The sequence below is a fragment of the Cupressus sempervirens genome, chromosome 1 (genome assembly GCF_028749045.1).
Source record: "Cupressus sempervirens isolate cs-2001-9-10 chromosome 1, ASM2874904v1, whole genome shotgun sequence".
NCBI classification, from domain to species: domain Eukaryota; kingdom Viridiplantae; phylum Streptophyta; class Pinopsida; order Cupressales; family Cupressaceae; genus Cupressus; species Cupressus sempervirens.
The window spans coordinates 772,047,590-772,070,509 of record NC_143118.1 but is presented as its reverse complement, the minus strand read 5'-3'; the positions used below and the strand labels follow the sequence as shown (position 1 = coordinate 772,070,509).

The following is a 22,920-nucleotide window of genomic DNA, read 5'->3' as shown; positions in this document are numbered from 1 at the left end:
ATATAGTGTTTACCAATTATACTTCTCTATTGGCCAAGGCAACAACTATTATTACAATTATCTCCATGATCCTTTAAAGGGGGGATTCAACATAATGTTTATCACAATTATCTCCATGATCCTTTACAAGGAGGAATTCAAAATAATGTTTATCACATTAGATCAACATTGTCATTTCTTACTTACGTTCATTGGCAAAAAGAGAGTAATGCAAATATCATCTCTCCTTTTCACAATTACACATTTGGAAGAAGAATGTCCAACTAGGCTCAAGAGGAGACTCAAACATTAAAACAATGGTCCTCTAAATATGTCAGGATGAAATTTGAAATGATGATGAACAGGTATTTAACTAAATGATAATTTAGACAAGTGAAATTGTAGTTAAAGTTGTTTAGTGGTAACCAATGGATTGTTTTGCAGATTGTAATAGAAGAAACCTCCATTCGATGTAGATCTCCTTTAGAGCTCTTGGTTATCTCTACAATATTATCATTTCTAACAAAATTAACGAGTTCAACTTCAATTTCACTTGCAACAAAATTAGGCATAGTTTAGCTAATCATTAATTTAGTATGCAACAAAGAATAAGCATCACCTAATCAACCAGGAAAATACTTCACTGTTATTATTATGTTATCTGCTACTTTTTGGGTTTGAGTCTCCCTGTAAAGCCTGATTTTACCTTAATCCAAAGGAAACCAAGAAAAATAACTAAAAGTCCACCGGATTCTTTAAAACCTAAGCCTTACCTTCAACAAGATCCCATCTACATATGCACAGCCACCATTTCGACAGAAATCATTAACAATTCTTATCAGATGTTTTTGCTCAACATTTGACTTTGTAATTATTTGAACATCTATATTGCTCGGTCCATGATCTATTTTACCTTTAGTAATGCACAGTTCTATGAGAAGTGTGTTTCCGAACCTCCTACCAAAGGCACACCACGAGCAAGATTCAGAACCAAATAAACCAAGCAACAGCAATACAATTGAAGAGCATCCCAAAACAGGGGAAAACATCACAAATTGATCATGCAAACTCGAACACTGAAAAACCCATGCATGATCAAATTAATCAAACTAGAGAAGCAATGGATTGGATTAAGTAGAAAATTTACAAACTAAAACTTAGTGCATCTGAAATAGATCACTAGAAATTTGAGCGAACCTCTGAATCCCATCACATGAGAACCTATAATAGACATGATTCAAAAATAGAGTCCAACAAGTATAATCTGCAAGTGTTACTATTTAAAAGGAATTCCATAACAAACATCATATCCTCAAACAAAGCTTGAAATATAAAAAGGCTATGAATGAAAATTGAAATGGCTTCCTCAATTTTACAAATTAATCATGTATCAAAGATTCAAAACTACCACAAATAGTATTGTTAAAAGGTAAGCTAATTCTCATGATTGGATATGCAGCAAGTGAAAATAGCGTTGCCACTTTGATTTTCCATTTAGTCCCGCAAAACAAACTGTCATCACCAATTCCATTTTCCAACTTCTAAGTATTGAACAGGATAAACAAACATGCTTGTCAATTATCAAAATCCTGCCACACAAAAGACCAGTAATCTTGGAGTTGGGATACACACTCAAATTGATGACAAAATTAATATGCTTTGCAATCAAGAACAGTTTATTCAAAAAAAAAGGTTTTTTCATTGTTGAAACGCGACTAGCATATTCCACATACATAATCAAGAATTATTGACATGAAGCCAGTGTGGTAGAAATAATTTGTACAGGATCAGATGTATCAAAATTAGAAAGACTCCCATCATGCACTGCTCTGATAAAAATTTAATTCCTATAATAGTAAAAGTGCGCAATGTTAGCCGTCATAAGGAGAGTTGGCCATTACTCAATACATGTGCTTTACAAAAGATGAAAATAGGTCAGAAAATACATATTGTTCCTTTGTATAGAATCTTCCCACAAAATGTCAATCATAACTAATCACCTACACTAGGCACCGAAATGCTGCCACAGCCACTGACTCAATTCAGCTGACTGCAATATTCACAAGAAATGGCAAAGTTAGTTGTCCACAATTTCAATTGCAACAAAAATAATACGCTGCCTGCCAAGAATCGGGAACTAAAACTACAACCCTAACCCTTCAACTTTCAGTTCTCATAATATACAGAAGGCTAATAAGCCGCAAAAGTTAAGATCGGAGTAATATCTAGAGTCAGATTTCCATTAATGTCACAAGATCAGTTAAGTCGACGCTGCTTAAAATGTACTAAGGTAAGAAACTTTGTCAGAGGTTAAACATATTAATGCCAGAGAAAAGTACAACTGCACTTTCAAGGTTAAAAATTCTCCAAAGTCTTCAGAATCTCAGATGTCATGAAATCATTGACTGATTCAAGTATATACAGCTTCTCAATCCCATGCACTAGCATAGCCAGGATTACTATATCCATATCCTGCAGGCGAACCATATGTATTTGCCACATTACCATGTGCACCACCATAACGGACAGAACCACCATAACGGTCCGCACTGCCTCTGCCTCCATCTCTTCGGTAATCACGACTACCAAATCTGTTCCCCCCAGATCGACGACCCCGGCCCCCACCACCAAATGAAGATCTTGCACTTGCAGCATACTTATTTAACCATGTTGGTACATCTTGGTTTGATTCTTGCATCAGTTCCGCAAGTGGCCTTGCTAAAGAGAGATTACTTTCATTAAAAAATGCAGTCGCTAGCCCAGAATTTCCAGCCCGACCTGTGCGGCCTATGCGGTGAACATAGTCATCAATGTCGTTTGGCAAGTCAAAGTTCACAACATGGGCAACATGTGGAATGTCAAGCCCACGAGCTGCTACATCCGTAGCAACAAGGATAGGAGTTGCTCCACTCTTAAAAGATCGTAATGCTTGCTCTCGCTCCTGAAAGATGAAACTTAACATTATAAATTGTCATGAAAAAGAAATTTGCATACATTAACTTGAACTGATGTGATCTGTACATTTTTTAAATAGAAAAGTAAAATGGTTAACAAATCTAATGCATAATATTTACATGACATGTAGAAAATACTACAGCTTACCTGTTGTGATCTGTCCCCGTGTATTGTGGTTGCAGGGAAACCATTACTGCATAGCCAGTATTCCAATGAATCAGCACCCTTCTTTGTCTCAACAAAAACTAGAGTCAAAGCATGCTGCATCTCCCAAACGGACAATTTTATGAGTTCAATATAATAATCTTCAAATTGCATGGTAAAACACCTCAGATGTTTGATATACACATTACCTTTCCATGTGCTCCACTGGCTCTTTGACCATGGAGTAAATCCATTAAATGGCTTCTTTTCTCCTCATTTAGAACAAATTCCACCCTCTGAGCTATTAGATCTGTACTAGATCCCACCCTACCAACAGCCAGGAAGATATAATTTGAAAGGAAATCTGATGCCAACCTCTGCAATAAAAGAAAAACAGAGATCTCAAATCCACAATTCTACAGTATGACAATTTACAATATTTCAAATATACAAACAATGTGCATCATGGAAATTTTTAAAACTGAAACCAAATCAATCAACAAAAAATAAATAGAACATGCTAATTAGGATTGTCAACCAATTGTTCCAAAGGAATAAGGGAAAAATAAGTGTTCTCGGATTAATGGTTCCTTGTGCAGAACAACCATCATACACATCAAATTTTGCACCTGGATTTCTCTTGGAAATGTTGCACTGAACAGCAATGTTTGTCTTTTACCAGCAGGTGGCATATCCATTGTTTCAACTATTTTACGAATCTGAGGCTCAAACCCCATATCAAGCATGCGATCTGCCTCATCCAGAGCCAAATGTTTCACCGTGGAAAGGGAAACCCTTCCCCTCTCAAGAAGATCAGAAAGGCGTCCAGGTGTTGCAACAAGAATATCAACACCCCGCTCTAACTCCCGAAGCTACAAAAAACATCATAAACCCAACTTGTCAAAATGTTAACATACCAATACCAAAATGCTCATACAAGATGTTCTAAATATAATAATAATATTTAATCAGCCCAAACCAAGTCAAGAGAGGCATTCTATACACTTAATTAGACAGGTCTATGGTCGTGTGAATCTATGTTTTTTATCATCAACATTTTGGATCACCCTCTGTGATCCATCATCAGGATGACACAAAGCAAGAATAGTAAGATATGCAGATCAGGCCTCACCCCTAGGGGACTAAAAAGAAATAGGATCCAGAAACATGCACAATCAAATCCAGACACATAGATTCAAATTTCTAATGGATTGTGGAAATCTGATAAGATTAAAGGTCTATGGTCTGTCTGTGTAACTTAACTCGCATAGTTAAAAATACAGTTTTTAAAGGAAACTCCTATGATGATAACTTCCTCCACAGGGAACACTCAATAAAAACAAACACTACTGAAATTTTAGAAACTGTTCTTCAGGCACAATTTAATGGATTTGAATGTTTATGTAATGATCCCATCTTTTGGCTCTCACATTCTCCAAAGTCTAAGTGGAGGATAAGAAGAATTAATTTCTTATAAAGTCATTCAATTAAAATTAAAAGGTGACTTTGTATTAATAGCTTCTAGGGTATGTAATAATTATTGGAAGGAGGAAACTTCTAGCTCTTGCAATTAATTAATGTTTTAGTTCCTTCCAGAAGGATGAAGAAAAGGATAAATAGGGCTGAAAGTCTCATTGTTGAGCATGGGATTATTGTATCGGATGATTATGACTTGCATTTGATAAGCGCTTGGATGTGTGAATCACACTCCCTTCTTTTGACAATAGAGGGCGTTCATTTTCTGTTGTAACATTCTAGACGTCATTCCCTTAGGGTTTGGCCTTTGGAATACATCTCTTTATAATTGATTGCAACATTCTCAGCATTAATATAATTTCAGCCTTGGTTCAGCTTTTGGGCATTCCTAGGTGTCCATTACAGTGGTATCAGAGCTGTTTCTAGGGTATCCATTACAGTGGTATCAGAGCTATTGGTCCTGCCATGAGCTATTAGTCCTGCCATCCTCTGGAGTTCTTATAGGGAATTTGGAACAACGAGATAAAGGGAAAAGAGTTTGACAAAATGTATACCAGTCCAGATCAAGAAAATGCAATGCTTAGGTTACTGAGTTCATTGGAGGAGCAAAATAGGCGAACGGATATGATGTTGCAGCTAATGGCTAGAAAAATGGGCATCAACATTGACGATTTGTATGTTGCCCCAAAGCAGAAGGTAGTTGATTCCTCAGGTGGGATCAAGACATGTATAGAGCCAGCCAGTTATGATGTTGGTGATGTGGGCATTTCAGCAGAGTCAGTAGAGACATGTGTGCAAAGTCAGGAGATCACATATGAAACTTTGTCGGTAGATGGTGCTGCAGTAATAGTGGGATTAGGAGAACATGAGGATACTATCATATCAGCAGCCACTTCTGTGTCAGTTGAACCATCCAATGAGAAGTTTAATGGTATAAATGCAGTGGTTGATGTATTTTCTAATGAAACCACACATATTGATGATTATGAGTTTTCATCAACTACAAATTCGGTTCAATTTTCTGTTGCAGCAGTTAATGTTGTTCCTATGTCCATATATTTCAATGCGGCAACACCTATTGTTGATACAGTTAGCATGAGTACATATGGTTCACCTGCAGCTACATCTTTTTCAATGCATGATGGTGATAATATGCATTCCAGTCCAATATATATTATGTGGATGGATACAGGGAAGAAGACGTTTCATAAATCTTCTATGGAGTTGCCTTATGGTGACATTCTGACTTCATCAGCACAAGTTTTGAATGTTAGGCTACAAGGGTTGGTCCTGATGATGCGGGGTTGCAGTTGGTTTAATTTCCATATGGATATCACATATTGGGATCCAGGTGGAGGTTGGAGTCCATTATGTTACTTAATTGCTTGAGGACAAGCAATTTCAAGGAGGGCGGATTTGTAATGATCCCATCTTTTGGCTCTCACGTTCTCCAAAGTCTAAGTGGAGGATAAAAGAATTAATTTCTTATAAAGTCATTCAATTAGAATTAAAAAGTGACTTTGTATTAATAGCTTCTAGGGTATGTATTAATTATTGGAAGGACAAAAGCCTCTTGTGATTTAATTAATTATTGCCAAGGAGGAATTTCTAGAGAACACATTAATTATTGGAAGGAGGAAGCTTCTAACTCTTGCAATTAATTAATGTTTTAGTTCCTTCCAGAAGGATGAAGAAAAGGATAAATAGAGCTGAAAGTCTCATTGTTGAGCATCGGATTATTGTATCGGATGATTATGACTTGCATTTGATAAGAGCTTGGATGTGTGAATCACACTCCCTTCTTTTGGCAATAGAGGACGTTCATTCTCTGTTGTAACATTCTAGACGTAATTCCCTTAGGGTTTGGCCTTTGGAATACATCTCTTTATAATTGATTGCAACATTCTCAGCATTAATATAATTTCAGCCTTGGTTCAGCTTTGGGCATTCCTGAGTGTCCATGATATTATAAGCAGCAATACAAGGGTGCTACCCCTTATAAAACCACAGCCCAAAGGTGTTAAAACAACAGACCAAAGAAACTATTTACAACAAGATCAAAAAAGACTATTGACAGCAGACTGACAGGACTACTAGTAAACCACATCAAGTGTGTCGACAAATCACTCATAACCCAGGGAGGGGAAAGAGAGACAGCAAGATGATTTCAAAAAGAGAGCCTGCACATTGATATGTATATTTTATAAATGTATAAAAGAGTCTTTGAAAAACGTGAGTTCTAGTATATTCTCTTTCCAGAGAAAATTATATTAACACACTATTTTATCATACCAGGGAACCTATTTTCAGGCATTATCATCTTCCAATTGCATATTCCTATTTCCAAAGATGCTTTAGCTACCATCCAACGTAACAAAATGAAATGAACTGGATGCTGGAGATGATAACATGACTTGAACCAAACACTAAGGCTCTGTTATCACTTATTTTTCCATCTTTCTGATATTAAACATTAAAACCCACAATTCTCGCTAGTGTAATGATCCCATCTTTTAGCTCTCATGTTCTCCAAAGTCTAAGTGGAGGATAAGAAAATTAAAGTCATTCAATAAAAATTAAAAGGTAACTTTGTATTAATAGTTTCTAAGGTATGTATTAATTATTGGAAGGACGGAAGCCTCTCGTGATTTAATTAATTATTGCTAGGGAGGGATTTTTAGAGAATGCATTAATTATTGGAAGGAGGAAGCTTCTAGGTCTTGCAATTAATTAAGTTTTAGTTCCTTCCAGAAGGATGAAGAAAAGGATAAATAGGGCTGAAAGTCTCATTGTTGAGCATGGGATAATTGTATCGGATGATTATGATTTGCATTTGATAAGAGCTTGGAGGTGTGAATCACACTCCCTTTTTTGGCAATAGAGGACATTCATTCTCTGTTGTAACATTCTAGACGTCATTCCCTTAGGGTTTGGCCTTTGGAATACATCTCTTTGTAATTGATTGCAACATTTTCAGCATTAATATAATTTCAGCAATTGATTCAGCTTTTGGGCATTCCTGGGTGTCCATTACAGTGGTATCACCTGCCATCTTGTGGAGATCATATAGATAGCCGGATAAAGGGAAAAGTGTTTGAAAAAATGTATATTAGTCCAGATCAAGATGTGATGTTCAGACAGTTATTGGGTACATTGGAGAAGGGGCAACGTATGCAACAGGAGCAGAATAGGATGCTACAGGATCAGAATAGGCGAATGGATATGATGTTGCAGCTTATGGCTAGACAGATGGGCATCAACATTGATGATTTGTATGTTGCTCCAGAGAAAAAGGTAGTTGATTCCTCAAGTGGGATCGAGACACGTATAGAGCCAGCCAGTTATGATGTTGGTGATATGGGTGTTTCAGCGAAATCAGTAGAAACATGTGTGCAAAGTCAGGAGACCACATATGAAGCTTTATCGGGAGATGGTGCTACAATAATAGTGGGATTAGGAGAACATGAGAATACTACCATATCAGCAGCCACTTCTATGTCAGTTGAACCATCCAACAAGGAGTTTAGCAGTATGCATGCAGTTGTAGATGTGTGCTTTGATGATAGTACATCTGTTATTGCTAATGAGGTGAGTGATATAGTGATAGAGTCATATTATACTATCAATCAACAAAGTGTTGATGTTCACTTCTGCAATAGTACTATGTTCAACATGGATGCCACATTGTCTTATGACAATTTGATGTTTGTGGTCGATATTGATCACTCTCCTGAGTGGAGTTGGGCTTTGTTTTCACCATCTACAAAGATTCAGTTTTGTGTTGCAGCAGTTGGGAAGAAGAGATTTCATAGATCTTCTATGGAGCCGCCTTTTGGTGACATCCAGACTTATACTTCATCAGCACAAGTTTTGGAAGCTAACTTACAAGACATGTGGTTGGTCTTAATGATGTTCATTTTTAGTTTGTTTAATGTCCATATGGATATCATATATTACTTCAATTGGGATCCAGGTGGAGGTTGGAGTTCATTATGTTACTTAATTGCTTGAGGACAAGCAATTTCAAGGAGGGCGGATTTGTAATGATCCCATCTTTTAGCTCTCACGTTCTCCAAAGTCTAAGTGGAGGATAAGAAGAAATTAAATTAATTTCTTATAAAGTCATTCAATTTAAAGGTGACTTTGTATTTAATTAATTTAATTATTAATTACAAGGGAGTAGCTTCTAGGGTATGTATTAATTATTGGAAGGACGGAAGCCTCTCGTCATTTAATTAATTATTGCTAAGGAGGGATTTCTAGAGAATGCATTAATTATTGGAAGAAGGAAGCTTCTAGCTCTTGCAATTAATTAATGTTTTAGTTCCTTCTAGAAGGATGAAGAAAAGGATAAATAGGGCTGAAAGTCTCATTGTTGAGCATCGGATTATTGTATCGGATGATTATAACTTGCATTTGATAAGAGCTTGGATGTGTGAATCACACTCTTTTTTGGCAATAAGGAACGTTCATTCTCTGTTGTAACATTCTAGACGTCATTCCCTTAGGGTTTAGCCTTTGGAATACATCTCTTTGTACTTGATTGCAGCATTTTTAGAATTAATATAATTTCAGCCTTGGTTCAGCTTTTGGGCATTCCTAGGTGTCCATTACAGTGGTATCAGAGCTATAAGTCTTGCCATCCTGTGGAGGTCTTATAGGGAATTTGGAACAGCGAAATAAAGGGAAAGAGTTTGACAAAATGTATACCAGTCCAGATCAAAAAAATGAAATGCTTAAGTTACTGAGTTCATTAGAGGAGCATAATAGGCGAATGGATATGATGCAACAGGAGCAGAATAGGCGAATGGATATGATGTTGCAACTTATGGCTAGAAAGATGAGCATCAACATTGACGATTTGTATGTTGCTCCAGAGCGGAAGGTAGTTGATTCCTCAAGTGGGATCGAGACATGTATAGAGCCACCCATCTATGATGTTGGTGATATGGGTGCTTCAACGGAATTAGTAGAAACATGTGTGCAAAGTCAAGAGACCACATATGAAGCTTTGTCGGGAGATGGTGTTGTAGTAATAGTGGGATTAGGAGAACATGAGGATACTATCATATCAGCAGCTACTTCTATGTCAATTGAACCATCCAATGAGGAGTTTAATGATATAAATGCAGTGGTTGATGTATTTTCTAATGAAGCCACACAAGTTGTTGATTATGAGTTTTCATCAACTACAAATTCGGTTCAGTTTTTTGTTGCAGCAGTTAATGTTGTTCCTATGTCCATATATTTCGATGCGGCAACACCTATTGTTGATACAATTAGCATGAGTCCATATGGTTCACCTACAGCTACATCTTTGTCAATGCGTGATGGTGATAATATGCATTCCAGTCCAATATATATTATGTGGATGGATACAGGGAAGAAAACGTTTCATAGATCTTTTATGGAGCTTCCTTATGGTGACATTCTGACTTCATCAGCTCAAGTTTTGAATGCTAGGCTACAGGGGTTGGTCCTGATGATGCGGGTTTGCAGTTGGTTTAACTTCCATATGAATATCACACATTACTTCAATTGGGATCCAAGTGGAGGTTGGCGTTCATTATGTTACTTAATTGCTTGAAGACAAGCAATTTCAAGGAGGGCGGATTTGTAATAATCCCATCTTTTAGCTCTCACGTTCTCCAAAGTCTAAGTGGAGGATAAGAAAATTAAAGTCATTCAATTAAAATTAAAAGGTAACTTTGTATTAATAGTTTCTAAGGTATGTATTAATTATTGAAAGGACGGAAGCCTCTCGTGATTTAATTAATTATTGCTAGGGAGGGATTTCTAGAGAATGCATTAATTATTGGAAGGAGGAAGCTTCTAGCTCTTGCAATTAATTAATGTTTTAGTTCCTTCCAGAAGGATGAAGAAAAGGATAAATAGGGCTGAAAGTCTCATTGTTGAGCATGGGATAATTGTATCGGATGATTATGACTTGCATTTGATAACAGCTTGGAGGTGTGAATCACACTCCCTTTTTTGGCAATAGAGGACATTCATTCTCTGTTGTAACATTATAGACGTCATTCCCTTAGGGTTTGGCCTTTGGAATACATCTCTTTATAATTGATTGCAACATTTTCAGCATTAATATAATTTCAGCAATTGATTCAGCTTTTGGGCATTCCTGGGTGTCCATTACAATTAGCTCGATGCACTCACATCTTATAACCATCTTAGGCTTCCCTTAGATAGCAAACACCCAGTCGGCTAAAAGTTTACACAGAACACCATGCTTTTCACTGTATTTTTCAAAATTGATTTTCAGTTAACAAACCTGTTGATTAATAGGTGCACCTCCATATACAACCACCACTTTGATCCCGGATTGAAAGGCAAACTTTCTAGCTTCCTCGTATATCTACAGCATACCAACAAGACATCAATTCAGTAGATGCCAGCATAATAACAGATTTTAAACTTAAGATGACAGTTAAAAAATAGATTAAAAAAGGTTGATGCAATATCTGAAAACATAAATTATTCATTTTGAAACTTGGTTCATATGGCATTAAGACCATGAAATCTATCAAATCCATCCACCCATTTAATACTCTCAAAAATCAACCAACACTAACCTTCACCTTCCACATTCATTAAGATATGTTATATAAAGTTTAAACCATTTACAGAACATAACAACAGCCAGTGGCATTGGTAAAACTTATAAAACGTTTCTACTACTAGCCTTAAAGGCAAATATGGCAGACAAAATTTAAGGCGGTATGATCAGTCCAATCTTATTCACAGATTGAATCCCCCTATTGATTTGAGATCCAACATCTCTCCTTCTATACACATAGGCAGATTCCCCTTGAGTTCATAAAAGACTGGATCCTATTGATTCTGATCAAAGAGACAGTGTGGGAGGGTATACTGGCCACTTAAATTCTCGATAATCATCAGACCTTTGATCCATCCGTATCTCAATCACAGCGCTTTCAATCAAAACAATTTATCTACTATTACCAATATTGGTTCAAAAAATTGTGCAGGAAAAACTCACTTAGATCATCATAAAAAGTACACAGATGATAACTTCTGTGTATGTATGCCTATTTGACTAAGAACACACTAAGTAAAAACTATCATAGCAATCAGCTCATCGAAAAACAAAATTTAACCAAATATTAAAAATATTATAGCAATCAGCACACCCTGCCTCAAGCACAATTTAGTTACAGCTGCCAATGCTTACTAGAATTAGATCAAGACCAGCTTGACCAAATATTTCAACTAACTAATTCAATTCACAGCAATAGGTACATATACATCAAATAACTGAAGAGTTTTTAACACATAAAACAAGAAATATATAAAGCCACTAAATTTACATTAGTTTCATAATTTTTCGTGTATTTTCTTTCCCATCTTTACCTTTATATAATTTTCAAAAATTCAAAATGTGGTCTACAAAGCTTCACCACTGACTGGATTAGGGTTTAATTGTACAGCATTTTGGGTCCTCTGAATCTTAATGATCATAACATCCTCAATTTCATCATATAACAGTCATAAAGAAATTAAAACTATAAGACATGGAATCAAATGTCATATGCATTAAATACAAAATTTTCTTTCAAAATGTTCAAAATATTGAGAATCTTGAAATGTAATGCAGTCAGGGCAATTTAGATACAAAATTTTCTTTCAAAATGTTCTTTAACATGATGTTATGATACTACTATAAAAGATCAAAAGTCATGTTAAAATGCAAATGCCTCCACAACTTGAATTATGATGATCCATGCACTGTATGCTATTCAATTACTTCAAAACGAAAGTCTACAAATACCACCCTCAACCACTTCTGCAATCATCGAATGTAGCCACACGACCTATATGCACATAATTCAAAAAAGGACCCACACAAAGATGCACACACACACAGCCAAATACCCATATATTTGCAGCACTGTCTATGTAGGGGCCAAAATGCACTTCTATTAATTAATTTAAAATTTATGTATAACAGTTCTATGAATTTTAATTAATTAATAGAAGTGCAAAGTTGGCATTACTCAATAATAAATTTTAAATTAATTAAATTCTGGCAAAATTGTGTGCCTTTACTTTTTGGCAAAGTAAAGGCACACAATTTTGGCAAAGTTGGCTTTACTCAGTAATAAAGGGTCTTTGCAGACATGCCCAAGTATTTGCCAACTACAAATCATTGAGAAACAGTATGGAAAATAAGGTAAATGATCTTCTACTTATAGAGGTAGAGGCATGAGGTCAACCAAAAATCCAAGAAACTCAATTTTGGCAAAGTTAGGTTCACACAATTATGAAGGATGTCAGTTAATGGTATTATTGAAATAATCCCACTCCCATCCATTATAGACTAGGTCAGGCCCTCTCCCTACCTACTAACATTGACTTATAATAGGCTAGATCAGGCATAGGTTATATATGTCTGTGAATTTTGTCTTTGCCAAATGCAAACACAAACACTAACACAGACAATGTGAGCTGTTATGCTGTGTATATCTATAAATATATGCATATGCTATATCACAACATGTGTGGCTGTATTCACACTCAGCGAGTATGGGTGTAATTCCCAGTTATATTTGGGTTTGTATAAAGCATGTCTGTGTGTATAAAAAAATGCATAAACAATGTAACCCAGGTGCGCACACCCGGGTCAAAAACCTGAAGCACCCAGTGCAGGTGCGTCACGCACCCGAGTACCCCCACTGGCCAAAAATGTGCTACTGCACCTCAGCTGCACCGGTCGAGCACCCGGGTGATTCGCATGTGCTCGGGTGCGTCACGGGTGCTCAAGTGCGGGGGTGCTTGTAGGGTGCTTCCAAGGTGCTCGCGGGGTGCGGCCGGCTGAATGACCCAAATAATTTTATTTTTTTCTTTTTTAATTTGTTTTTTATGCATGCCTAGAGAGCACTTGGGATGATTTCATTCTAATTATTGACATTTTGTTGATTGTACTCACTTTGATATGGCTATGATACATTATTTCATTTCACTGTTTCATGCTACTCAGCTCATTGTCATCATGAGCATCTTTATAATATACCATATATGATATTCATATCGAACAATGAATTTTGGCTCTTGCATCTTGAACTAAGTTAATTTGTTAAATGGTCATTGGTAACAATTATCAAGTTTCAAGTTTCAAGTTTGAACTTATGGTTTGTGAATCACATTTCAGTTTTCTCTATTCAACTATATTTGGTTGTTATATAATATATTGAAGTATCATTTCATAATTAGCATTTTCAGTCATATGTATTATATATTATGCAACCATCTCCCCCTCCTTCCCCCCCCCCCCCCCTTCCGCACCCCGCCGCGACACCCCCCGCCCACCCGTCCCCCCACCATCCCCAAATTGATGCCATTTTTTTCCCACACCCGAAACTCGTCCCAACGTCCCCCCACACCACCGCACCCCTGCACCGGGGTAACACTGATAAACATAGAGATATCACACAGAGTTTCCAATACCTGATAGCCATCTATGTAGCACAAAAGCTTCTTTTACATTGTGAAAAAAAAAAAATTGTTCTTATCCAAAATGAAACCTATGATATAGTATGTTCCAATGAAGACAAGGGATCTGTACATGGTAAGCTTCACTGAAGACAAGGGGTCTGCAAACAGTATGTTTCAACAATGACAAGGGGTCTGCAGCTGCCAAAAATTGATTCACTCACTCATGCAGTAATGTAAGAGAATGCATCTCTAAATGCAGAAGAAATTTGACCATTGCAAGAAAAGAGGTCACACTCAATTGAGACATAAGTGAGTAAATGACTAGCTTGAAAATTAGCTACACAGCTACACAGGATTTACTCCCTTGATTCTGCAGTTAGCTCTAAGAATATATTGTACAACTGAACTGAAATCTCACATATGAATATGTAAGTAAAGATATGACGGTACATAGACAACCAATTACACATGCCTATTGTGCTTATAGACACATCTTCTCTCATTCTAAATCTCAGGATGCAATCATATGATTTTCATTAAAAGCCAGGCTCCAACACTGAAATCTGGCCTGCAGATGGTGACAGTGTATTTGGCTGCCTCTTGGCTTATATAAGATGAAAGAACTACTCAACAAGTTTGACCTAACTAAAACAAGACAAAATATAATGTCTGTACAAATTTGAAGAATCATGTAAATGTAGAACAAATATGATGTGCGCAGATAATAGGGTGCAATTCACTCAATTCTGCAGCTAACATAACACTCTGGCTTTGTTAGACTCTTATAGCAATAAACAAAACAAACAAAGACATACCATAGCTGAGGTGTGCATATATGTACCACGTCTCTGTTTTCCAGCTTGACTAATGGTGTGTTCATTTCCTAGATGTCTATTGTGTAGCATGTCTCAATGCAAAAGTTAGATCTGCTGGAATAAAGTATTTTGTCACTCTTCTACTATTGTGTAACATCTTGGAACTGTAACCCAACAAGCCAGGGCATCACTACAATTAAAAATATATGAGATGCATAGTTCCCAGTTCTAAATGGGGTATAGAAGTTTAGCTAATGGTAGTTTCACTTGCAAGATACCAATTTGGTCGTGGAAATGACTTAGGATAAATATTGACCCTTTTGGCCAAGCTTATAATACATCAAATGTTTATCATATACCTAGCATATCTCCTTACCAAAAATCATGTATCACACCACATATTTCAATTCAAAATTCAGATCTATACGTGTAAAAAATCTGATGGCTTCACTTTAGCATTCACACAAAGTAAATGAAAGTCTGCTTCTGTCAAATTTGACAGAACTACAAAAAAAGACAATATGCTGCAACTTAAATTTAAAATTGTTGTAAAACATCCACATACATATGTATAGCTGCTGGGGATTGATTCATTTGATCCTCCAATGGCCCAAATATATAATAATATCAAATTCCATTCAGAACAGGCTTTATCTAAGTAAATAGAAGAAAACATAGTACATGAGCATGTACCACATAAGTTAAGCCTGCAGATGTTAAAAATTGAATAAATGGATTGATCAGTTAAATGAACCTCATTAATTATAACCCCACAAGCTAAATGGAACTTCTAAATAGAGGAAATAACGCCAACTAAAGTGTAAATGAGTTTTGTTCATATCTGATGCCAAAAAAGGGTTTTCATTCAAATTTGCTCTACTTGAATTAACCCAAATAAAAAATACATAAGGTAACTGCAATTAGCACTCATTTATAGATTCTAGAAATGGATGGCCGAGGGTATACAATAGCAAACCATTTACAAATTACTTGAAATAATTTAAGAATACATGCTGTAACTGAAATCTAAATTGTTTGCAACTAAAACAAAATGATGGCAAGAAATCAATTGAAAATACCTTTATGTAAAACAAAATAATAATTAGAACTCATTTATAGATTCTTGAAATAGATGGCCGAGTGTATACAGTAGCAAACCATTTACAAATTACTTGAAATAATTTAAGCTGTAATTGAAATCTAAATCATTTACAGCTTAATTAAAATGAAGACAAGAAGTCAGTTTGAAATACCTTTAAGTAAAGCAAAAAAATAAAAACAATGAAAAGACAAAAGACATTATGTAACTGAAACGTATATTCCTAAACAAATGCTTGAAATGAACGATGCACTTATATGATGATCACTTGTGAAACTTACCTGCATTGATAATTCCCTGGTTGGGGACAAAATAAGCGCCAGGGGAAATGAGCTCCTTCCTGCACGTGGCCTTGGAGGAACATTACACTTCATGATGGCAGAAATGATGGGAAAACAGAAGGCGGCTGTTTTACCCGATCCAGTCTGGGCACAAGCCATCAAATCCCTGCCGGCCAGCGAGATTGGTATTGCATACCTCTGGACGGGAGTGGGCTTAACATAGTTGCAGCGCTTTATATTGAGATTCAGTGCCTCGCCCAGATCGATTTCTGCAAAAGTGCTTACCGGAGGAGGCACATTTTCCCCACTGGTTTCGACAGGAATGTCTTCATACGCCTCAAAATTAATCCCCGTGTTTTCTTGGTCAAACAGTGTGTTGGTAACGTGGGGTTTCACAGGAATGGCCGCAAAAGGATTTGGTTCAGAAGTAGGTGGGGTTCTTAGCCTGTTAGGGTTTCCCCGCGCGCGAGGATTTGGATGAGGGTTAGCGTTAGGGTTTCTTTCGCCACTCCAACCGAAGGACTTCTCACTCTCTGCAGCCCACGAGCCCGTTCTGCTTAGGCTGCCTGCTCGAGGATTCGAACCCCAGGCAGACGATTGAATGGGATTAAGGTTTGGGATTGGATCAGGGTTAGTGCTTCTTAACAATGGGTTAGGATTTGAAGGAATCTGGGTTGGCATGGGCGCTTGACTTTGAAGATCTTTGTTACGCAAATGTGGAGGGACGTACGACGGGCGAGCAGGGCGTGAATTTGGAGTTGCATTTTCAGTAGTTTTTTCTGCGGCCAAAACAGGCCCCGAATCTGCTCCGGCGCTTACCATTTTTCTTTCTTCTATAGTTTTCAGGATAGCAAAGATCGCCTATAAATACTGACAATTGTTTTACAAAGCTGTTCTTCTTGCTTCAGATTCTTTAATAGTAGCCTCGAATGCCGCCAAGATCTTCCTGGGATCTCGCAAAGTACCTAAGAAGATAGCCTGGTTACCACATATGTATTCGTCGGTAGAAAATACTATGTTCTTTTGGACTACGCAGCAAAATTTACTCGAACTAATTTATCACCTCAACGCAGTGAATTTAGACCAACAATTGTCTGAAGCGAACTGTAGAATTCGCGTCAAAAATAAGCTGACAAAACAGTACAACTTTTATCAGTCAAGTGATCAAGACCAATGCTTGGAGAAACAAAAAAGAAAAATTGTCAAAGCTTGACCTCAAACCCTAGAGAAATGTAAATATCTCAATAAGCAATTCTTTTACTAATTTAACCCATTAAATATATTTTTCTCAGAGATAGACCATGAAACCCTAGAATTTCGAGCATCTAAAAAACTTACTTCTTTATTTGAAGACTCTTCGACTATTGTAGCTTCTCCGATTTTTATAGGATGCATATGCTTTTACTGCAGAAATCCCACGTAGAAGTCCCAAACAAGCATGGTAAGAAACTCGACTAGAGCCACAAAAACAGTGAATTCTGTAATTCGATGCCTTGCACGCGTCTATATAAAGATCATTCTAGAAACCCTAACCATACGCAATTAGCGTGACACATTACCTACCTGTATATTTCAAATGTACTTTCTTCAAATCGAACACCGCAAATCCGTGCAAGCAGAATAGCCTACATATTCACAAAGCAGACTAAGATTTAAAACAGGGCAGGCTTTGCTGCAAAAAGTTAAAATTCGAACAGCTTTTTTTCAAACACGGAGCAAAGAATTCACGCTATCGTTCATCTTGTTTTTTATTTCCTGAAATTTGCATTAGATTTCACCAAGCATGTTACCTTAATCAACGCACTTCGATAAGAACGTTAAAATCCCGAATTGAAACAAATCAATGCAAAACTCTACTGATCTGGATGATCCCAAGATCGATCAGACGCTTATCTGCAGCAGAAAAAAAACCCAGAAGACAGAATCCACAACAGCCAATGCAAAATCGATCATTCTAACATTATCCCGATCTTTGAGTGCAGATTTTCTCCAGTAATAAATGCAAGACGCGATTATATAGGGCCAACGTGATTATTTTTCTAAATACAAACAAATCATCATTACTTCTTAATATTAATTTTAAGATCTTTTCTTTTTTAATTGAAAGAGATGGAATGGGAGACTAGAAAGGAAAGCCAGCGGCACCTAAAATATAATTTCTTGGCTATTTTTAATTGGTTGATCATTACATTCTTATTCGGTATATAAAAGTTTATTAAAAAAATTGAAAATTTATAATTAATTAATAAAAGTGCATTGTGGTGCCTTCTCTTATTAGTTGTTTCCTTGTGGTATCTACTTATGACTCTTAATATTTAGTGCATCTAGATGTAGACAAGAACTACCTACAATAAGATTTTTGAATGTTAAATAGGAAACAAAGCAGACCGCCGGTGTCTTAAGACTTAAAGTAGATATTGATATCTAAATAAAACTCCTTACAAAAAATGTACAACTCTGATCTAAACCAAGCCTTGAGAAATAAATACTCTATAAACAAGAATATGGATTGGTTGCATTAGTTTAATTACATGAAGGTCTAATACCAAATGTTTTACTATTGCAATTGGTGTTCTGGAGAGATTATTGATGAAGATAATATTGACTGACTGCAATAGTTTAATTAAATGAAAGTTGATACCTTAAAGAGTGTTTGATGTAAGCTTAATAATACATTGCATTCACACTTTAATTTTAACTAATGATTGTTTATTTCCTAATGAAAGTTTAGTTTGACTAATGGTCTTATTAGTTTGACTAATGGTCTTATTGTATGCTTCCATTTGAAAAATTAGAAAAGAGTGATTTGAATCTTTGTATTCCATTGTTTCATGAATATTATAAGAGTGTTTAATGAAATACACAAATTTTTCATCATAAAATGGGTATCTTATTGGAAACAAGTTATGGAATGCCCATGTGAGGATAACACATTTGAAAAGCTAAGTGCATATGGGGTTGTTGTTAAAATATAAAATTAATATTATATTTCTATTCGAGTCCTTAAAGCATGAGTTTATTTAGACTTCTTTATGGGATGGGTGTAATGTGGCATTCCTAAGAGTTGAACTCCAAATCTCCATGCCTTCCCATTTCTTTCTCTGCCACATTCTATGAATAGGCTACTTAGACATTTGTGGAAAGTAGTATGTTTCACGACTACAGTGGATCCATATGACCCTCTTGTTCTGAGTTTCATCTAGACTTCTCGTGCCAGAGTCAGGGTGTCCTTCATGTCCGAAAGGACCCCAAGGGATCTAAAAACTTTGTGGTTGGCATGGTAAAAGTGCATGGGTCACACTCCCATCTTAGATAGTGGGTGGTCGATGTCCAATGGCTGTGGAGACTAGGACTTGCAGTTAGACATATGATCGAGATAACTTGTTTTAAAACTCTTCATTTGATGAATATATTACATCATATTATGATGATCACTTGATGCAATTATACAATGGATAATGTATTTATAAGGATGGATAATGGCTTGTAATTATGTATTGATGCATCCATTTGGATATTGTATAGTCTTATATATGGATTTTATTATTATGTTAAGGATGTATGACATGTAAATCAACATCATTGAATTGACATTCTAAATTGCTTCATTAATATGTAATATTGTTATCTTGATTTTGGATACTGACATGGATAACTACTTGTTAATATTGATTATAGTTTAATAGGTTGAATGGTTGAATAGTCAACAAGGGTTTCATCTTTTGTTTTCTACTTTTTTTGCACTTTTGATGATGTGGCATTGCCTAATAGGACATGGATCTTACATATGGTATTAGGGTGGTGTTTAAACCCTAGGGCCGTGGGTTACCATTCTAAGGTATGCAAATGTGTATGGGTACAGGTGTTTGATCTCTCACCATGAGTACCAGAGCTCTTGATTCCACACTTGGGCCTTGAGTTTACTGTACCTAGATGTGACCCCAGGTTACACAGTTGTAACTCAACTAAGCTTAGTCTATGTGTTTAGGTATATATTCTTGGGTTATTTATTGTCTCTTTTGGTTATGATTAATTCCAACAAGAAAGGATAGGATGCTCCTTAAGTATGTTGTGACATTGGGTTGACCTTGAAATCTTTTAAAGATTCTCAAAAATGAAATTTTCCTTAATAAGTGGTAAGTTGAGTATCTCATATGGGTAGGATTCCATGAATTGCCTATAAGGTTCTGTACTTTGCTTGTGATAACAATGGAAATATGTCTTATAATGTTTATGTGGCACATGTTGCATAGGTGGTGCAAGAAATTTGATATTAGCCTGATGAGATTCCTAGAATAATCTAGTATGGTATGAAGGAAGAACAATAGATTTTGTTTGTAAAGATATTGCATGTTGCATTTTTCATTTAGGATCAATGCATGAAATTATAAAAGAAAATGTATAATTAATAAGATGTGATGAATGTTTTTGAAGTTTGGTCATGTCCTCAGTGCTCCTTGGATGCAAGGTGTCGTGATCACAAATCTACTCCCTATGGTGACTGGTGAGAGTCATTGTGTTTTATGTGAATTGGTTTTCATTTTATCATGTGATCTTTTAGTTTTTATAAATTTTAAAGTAATGAAGGGCTAGCTTGAATTTTTTTAAATATTTCTTGTGACCACATAGCCACCTATTTTATTGGTGATCTATCTTCTACGACTCTTATTTACTTTAATTTTATTGGTTTTGTTTCTCCTTTTTGGACTTGATTTGAGAAATGTGATACTTGATTCAAGGTTTCTTTGATCTTGAGGTGGCTAAAATGTGCATGTTTTATGATGCTAGTCCTATGTTTTGAGGTGATGTCATGTTTAGTGTGGAACATTAATAGGATGTTTAAGGGAGTAGATTGTGAAGAACACACCATTCTTCTTTTTGCATTAAAATTTTATCATTTTATGTATGAGACTTGGAAAGCTTACCTTCTGGTGTGGGTACTAAATGCAGACAGACAAGGAGAGGTAGAAGTGATGCTTTCCTTTTTCATTCTACTTGCCAGTGTAACACTGGTACTAAAATGCTTTGGCCAAACCTATGTGCATATGTTTATTCGATATGTTTTTGCATGTTCTATCTCCCTACCACATCCATGATTAAATCTACTTGGACATATGTGGCAAGTAGTATATTTCATATTTGCACCACATACCTCCTTCCTTTTGGTATTATATGGGCATTGCACGGTTGGGAATTCTCTATGTTTCGTAGGATCCCAAGGAAGTGCCCTTTCTATTATTTGGGCATTTTCTGGGTTAGATATTCTATGTGTTACATAGGATCCTAAGGAAGTCTAAGGCTTCATGGTTGGGGAGGAAAGCACCTCAAACATATTTTATGTGATGATTGAATAGTGAGTAGGTCATACATCACAACTTGTGCTTATATTTTGGTTAAGCACACTTAGTTAAATGAAATTATAAATATTAATTTTAATATATAACATTTTTGACTTAAAATTTTCTTGAAATATTGTGGTAATGAGATGGGCTTGAGTGCCTAGGTCACAAAAATGAGAAAAGTGGGTCTACTAATATTTACACATGACTGGTGGGCATACCTAGATGATTTACTAAATCTGAGCGGATCACATGACATATGGTATTGTACTTGTATGATGTACTTATTTCTCCATGTTCGACGTGTAGGTCAACATTTTCTATGATGGTCATTAAGGTATGAGACTCTAAGATTATACTTGATGTAAACATATGATGGAACAAAGTTTGACATGTAGATCAACTTCTCGAGTGTATTCATTTATGTCATAGTCTTGAGATGACATGTTGTGTTTAACAATTTTGATTGATAATTGGAATATGAAATGTAATCATTATAGTATCTTTCATCTCGACATTTAGGTAAAAAAAAAACCAGTATAAAGATACACAATTAATTGGAAGATATTTTAACTATTGGTTGATTTGACTATATGTAATCAATAGTTGACTTGACTTGACCTTTTGGCCTAGGTGGCATGTGTATGGAAATGTGGTTTTTACCGTAGTTATAATCTAAGAGAAGTTGATATTGCAACTCCTACTTCATACAAATTCGTTGACACATTTACTTTGTCAACCCGATCAATGAACATTGACTGATGATTTGGTCATCTTGAGTTGTTTATTTTGGACTACTAGTCGATATGTGATTTGACATAAACTTGGTCATTATGTATTTGACTTAGAACTTTGGTTGATATGTGCATTGGGATTTGGTTTTATTATCTATTTGATGTAGAACTTTGGTCAATTTTGCTTGATACATTGTACCGTGTGGCTCTCTATCATTCATTTTCTTATCAAATTGATAAATATATGTTGTTAAGCTAAATGGTGTATTTTGATGTAAAATGCCAATTTTTTCACGCATTTAGATGCATAATGATGATTAAGTGATAATGAGTACATTGATGATGTTATATGTAGATGTCATTATATTTAAATGATAATGAATTAGATGTAATGTAATTGCATTATTTGAATATGTTTTGTGGATACTGACCTAATGCTATGGATGCTTACTCACCTAGTGAGAACCACATGCTAGATGGTATGTATGGTTGATTATTTTTGTTACTCATGATTAAGGTGTGATTAAATAAGAGTTTAAAGGAAAATGTTGTTTTTTTATATTCATAACTGAATACTTATCTTCTTGAGCTATTGACATTGGGAATGAGCTAAAAGTATTTTGAGTG

At 35.8% G+C, this 22,920-nt stretch overlaps 1 protein-coding gene across 3 annotated transcripts; it reads right to left on the bottom strand.

Annotated features, from left to right (window-relative positions):
* Window positions 1–1,809: 1,809 nt before the first annotated feature.
* Window positions 1,810–18,208, bottom strand: LOC149580163 (DEAD-box ATP-dependent RNA helicase 37-like). 3 transcript variants are annotated; one of them, XM_089789843.1, is made up of 10 exons: window positions 18,011–18,208; window positions 17,784–17,845; window positions 17,559–17,674; window positions 17,284–17,349; window positions 16,221–17,185; window positions 10,844–10,927; window positions 3,708–3,950; window positions 3,288–3,455; window positions 3,082–3,195; window positions 1,810–2,920 (listed from the first exon to the last, which is right to left on the bottom strand). In XM_089789843.1, the coding sequence occupies exons 5-10, from the start codon at window positions 17,040–17,042 to the stop codon at window positions 2,408–2,410; spliced, it is 1,944 nt and encodes a 647-aa protein (XP_089645969.1). In that variant the 5' UTR covers window positions 17,043–17,185; window positions 17,284–17,349; window positions 17,559–17,674; window positions 17,784–17,845; window positions 18,011–18,208; the 3' UTR covers window positions 1,810–2,407. The 3 variants fall into 3 exon arrangements, with proteins under 3 accessions (XP_089645969.1, XP_089645964.1, XP_089645958.1); XM_089789838.1 differs by having other exon boundaries at window positions 17,559–17,624; XM_089789832.1 differs by having other exon boundaries at window positions 16,221–17,349; window positions 17,559–17,624.
* Window positions 18,209–22,920: the final 4,712 nt, after the last annotated feature.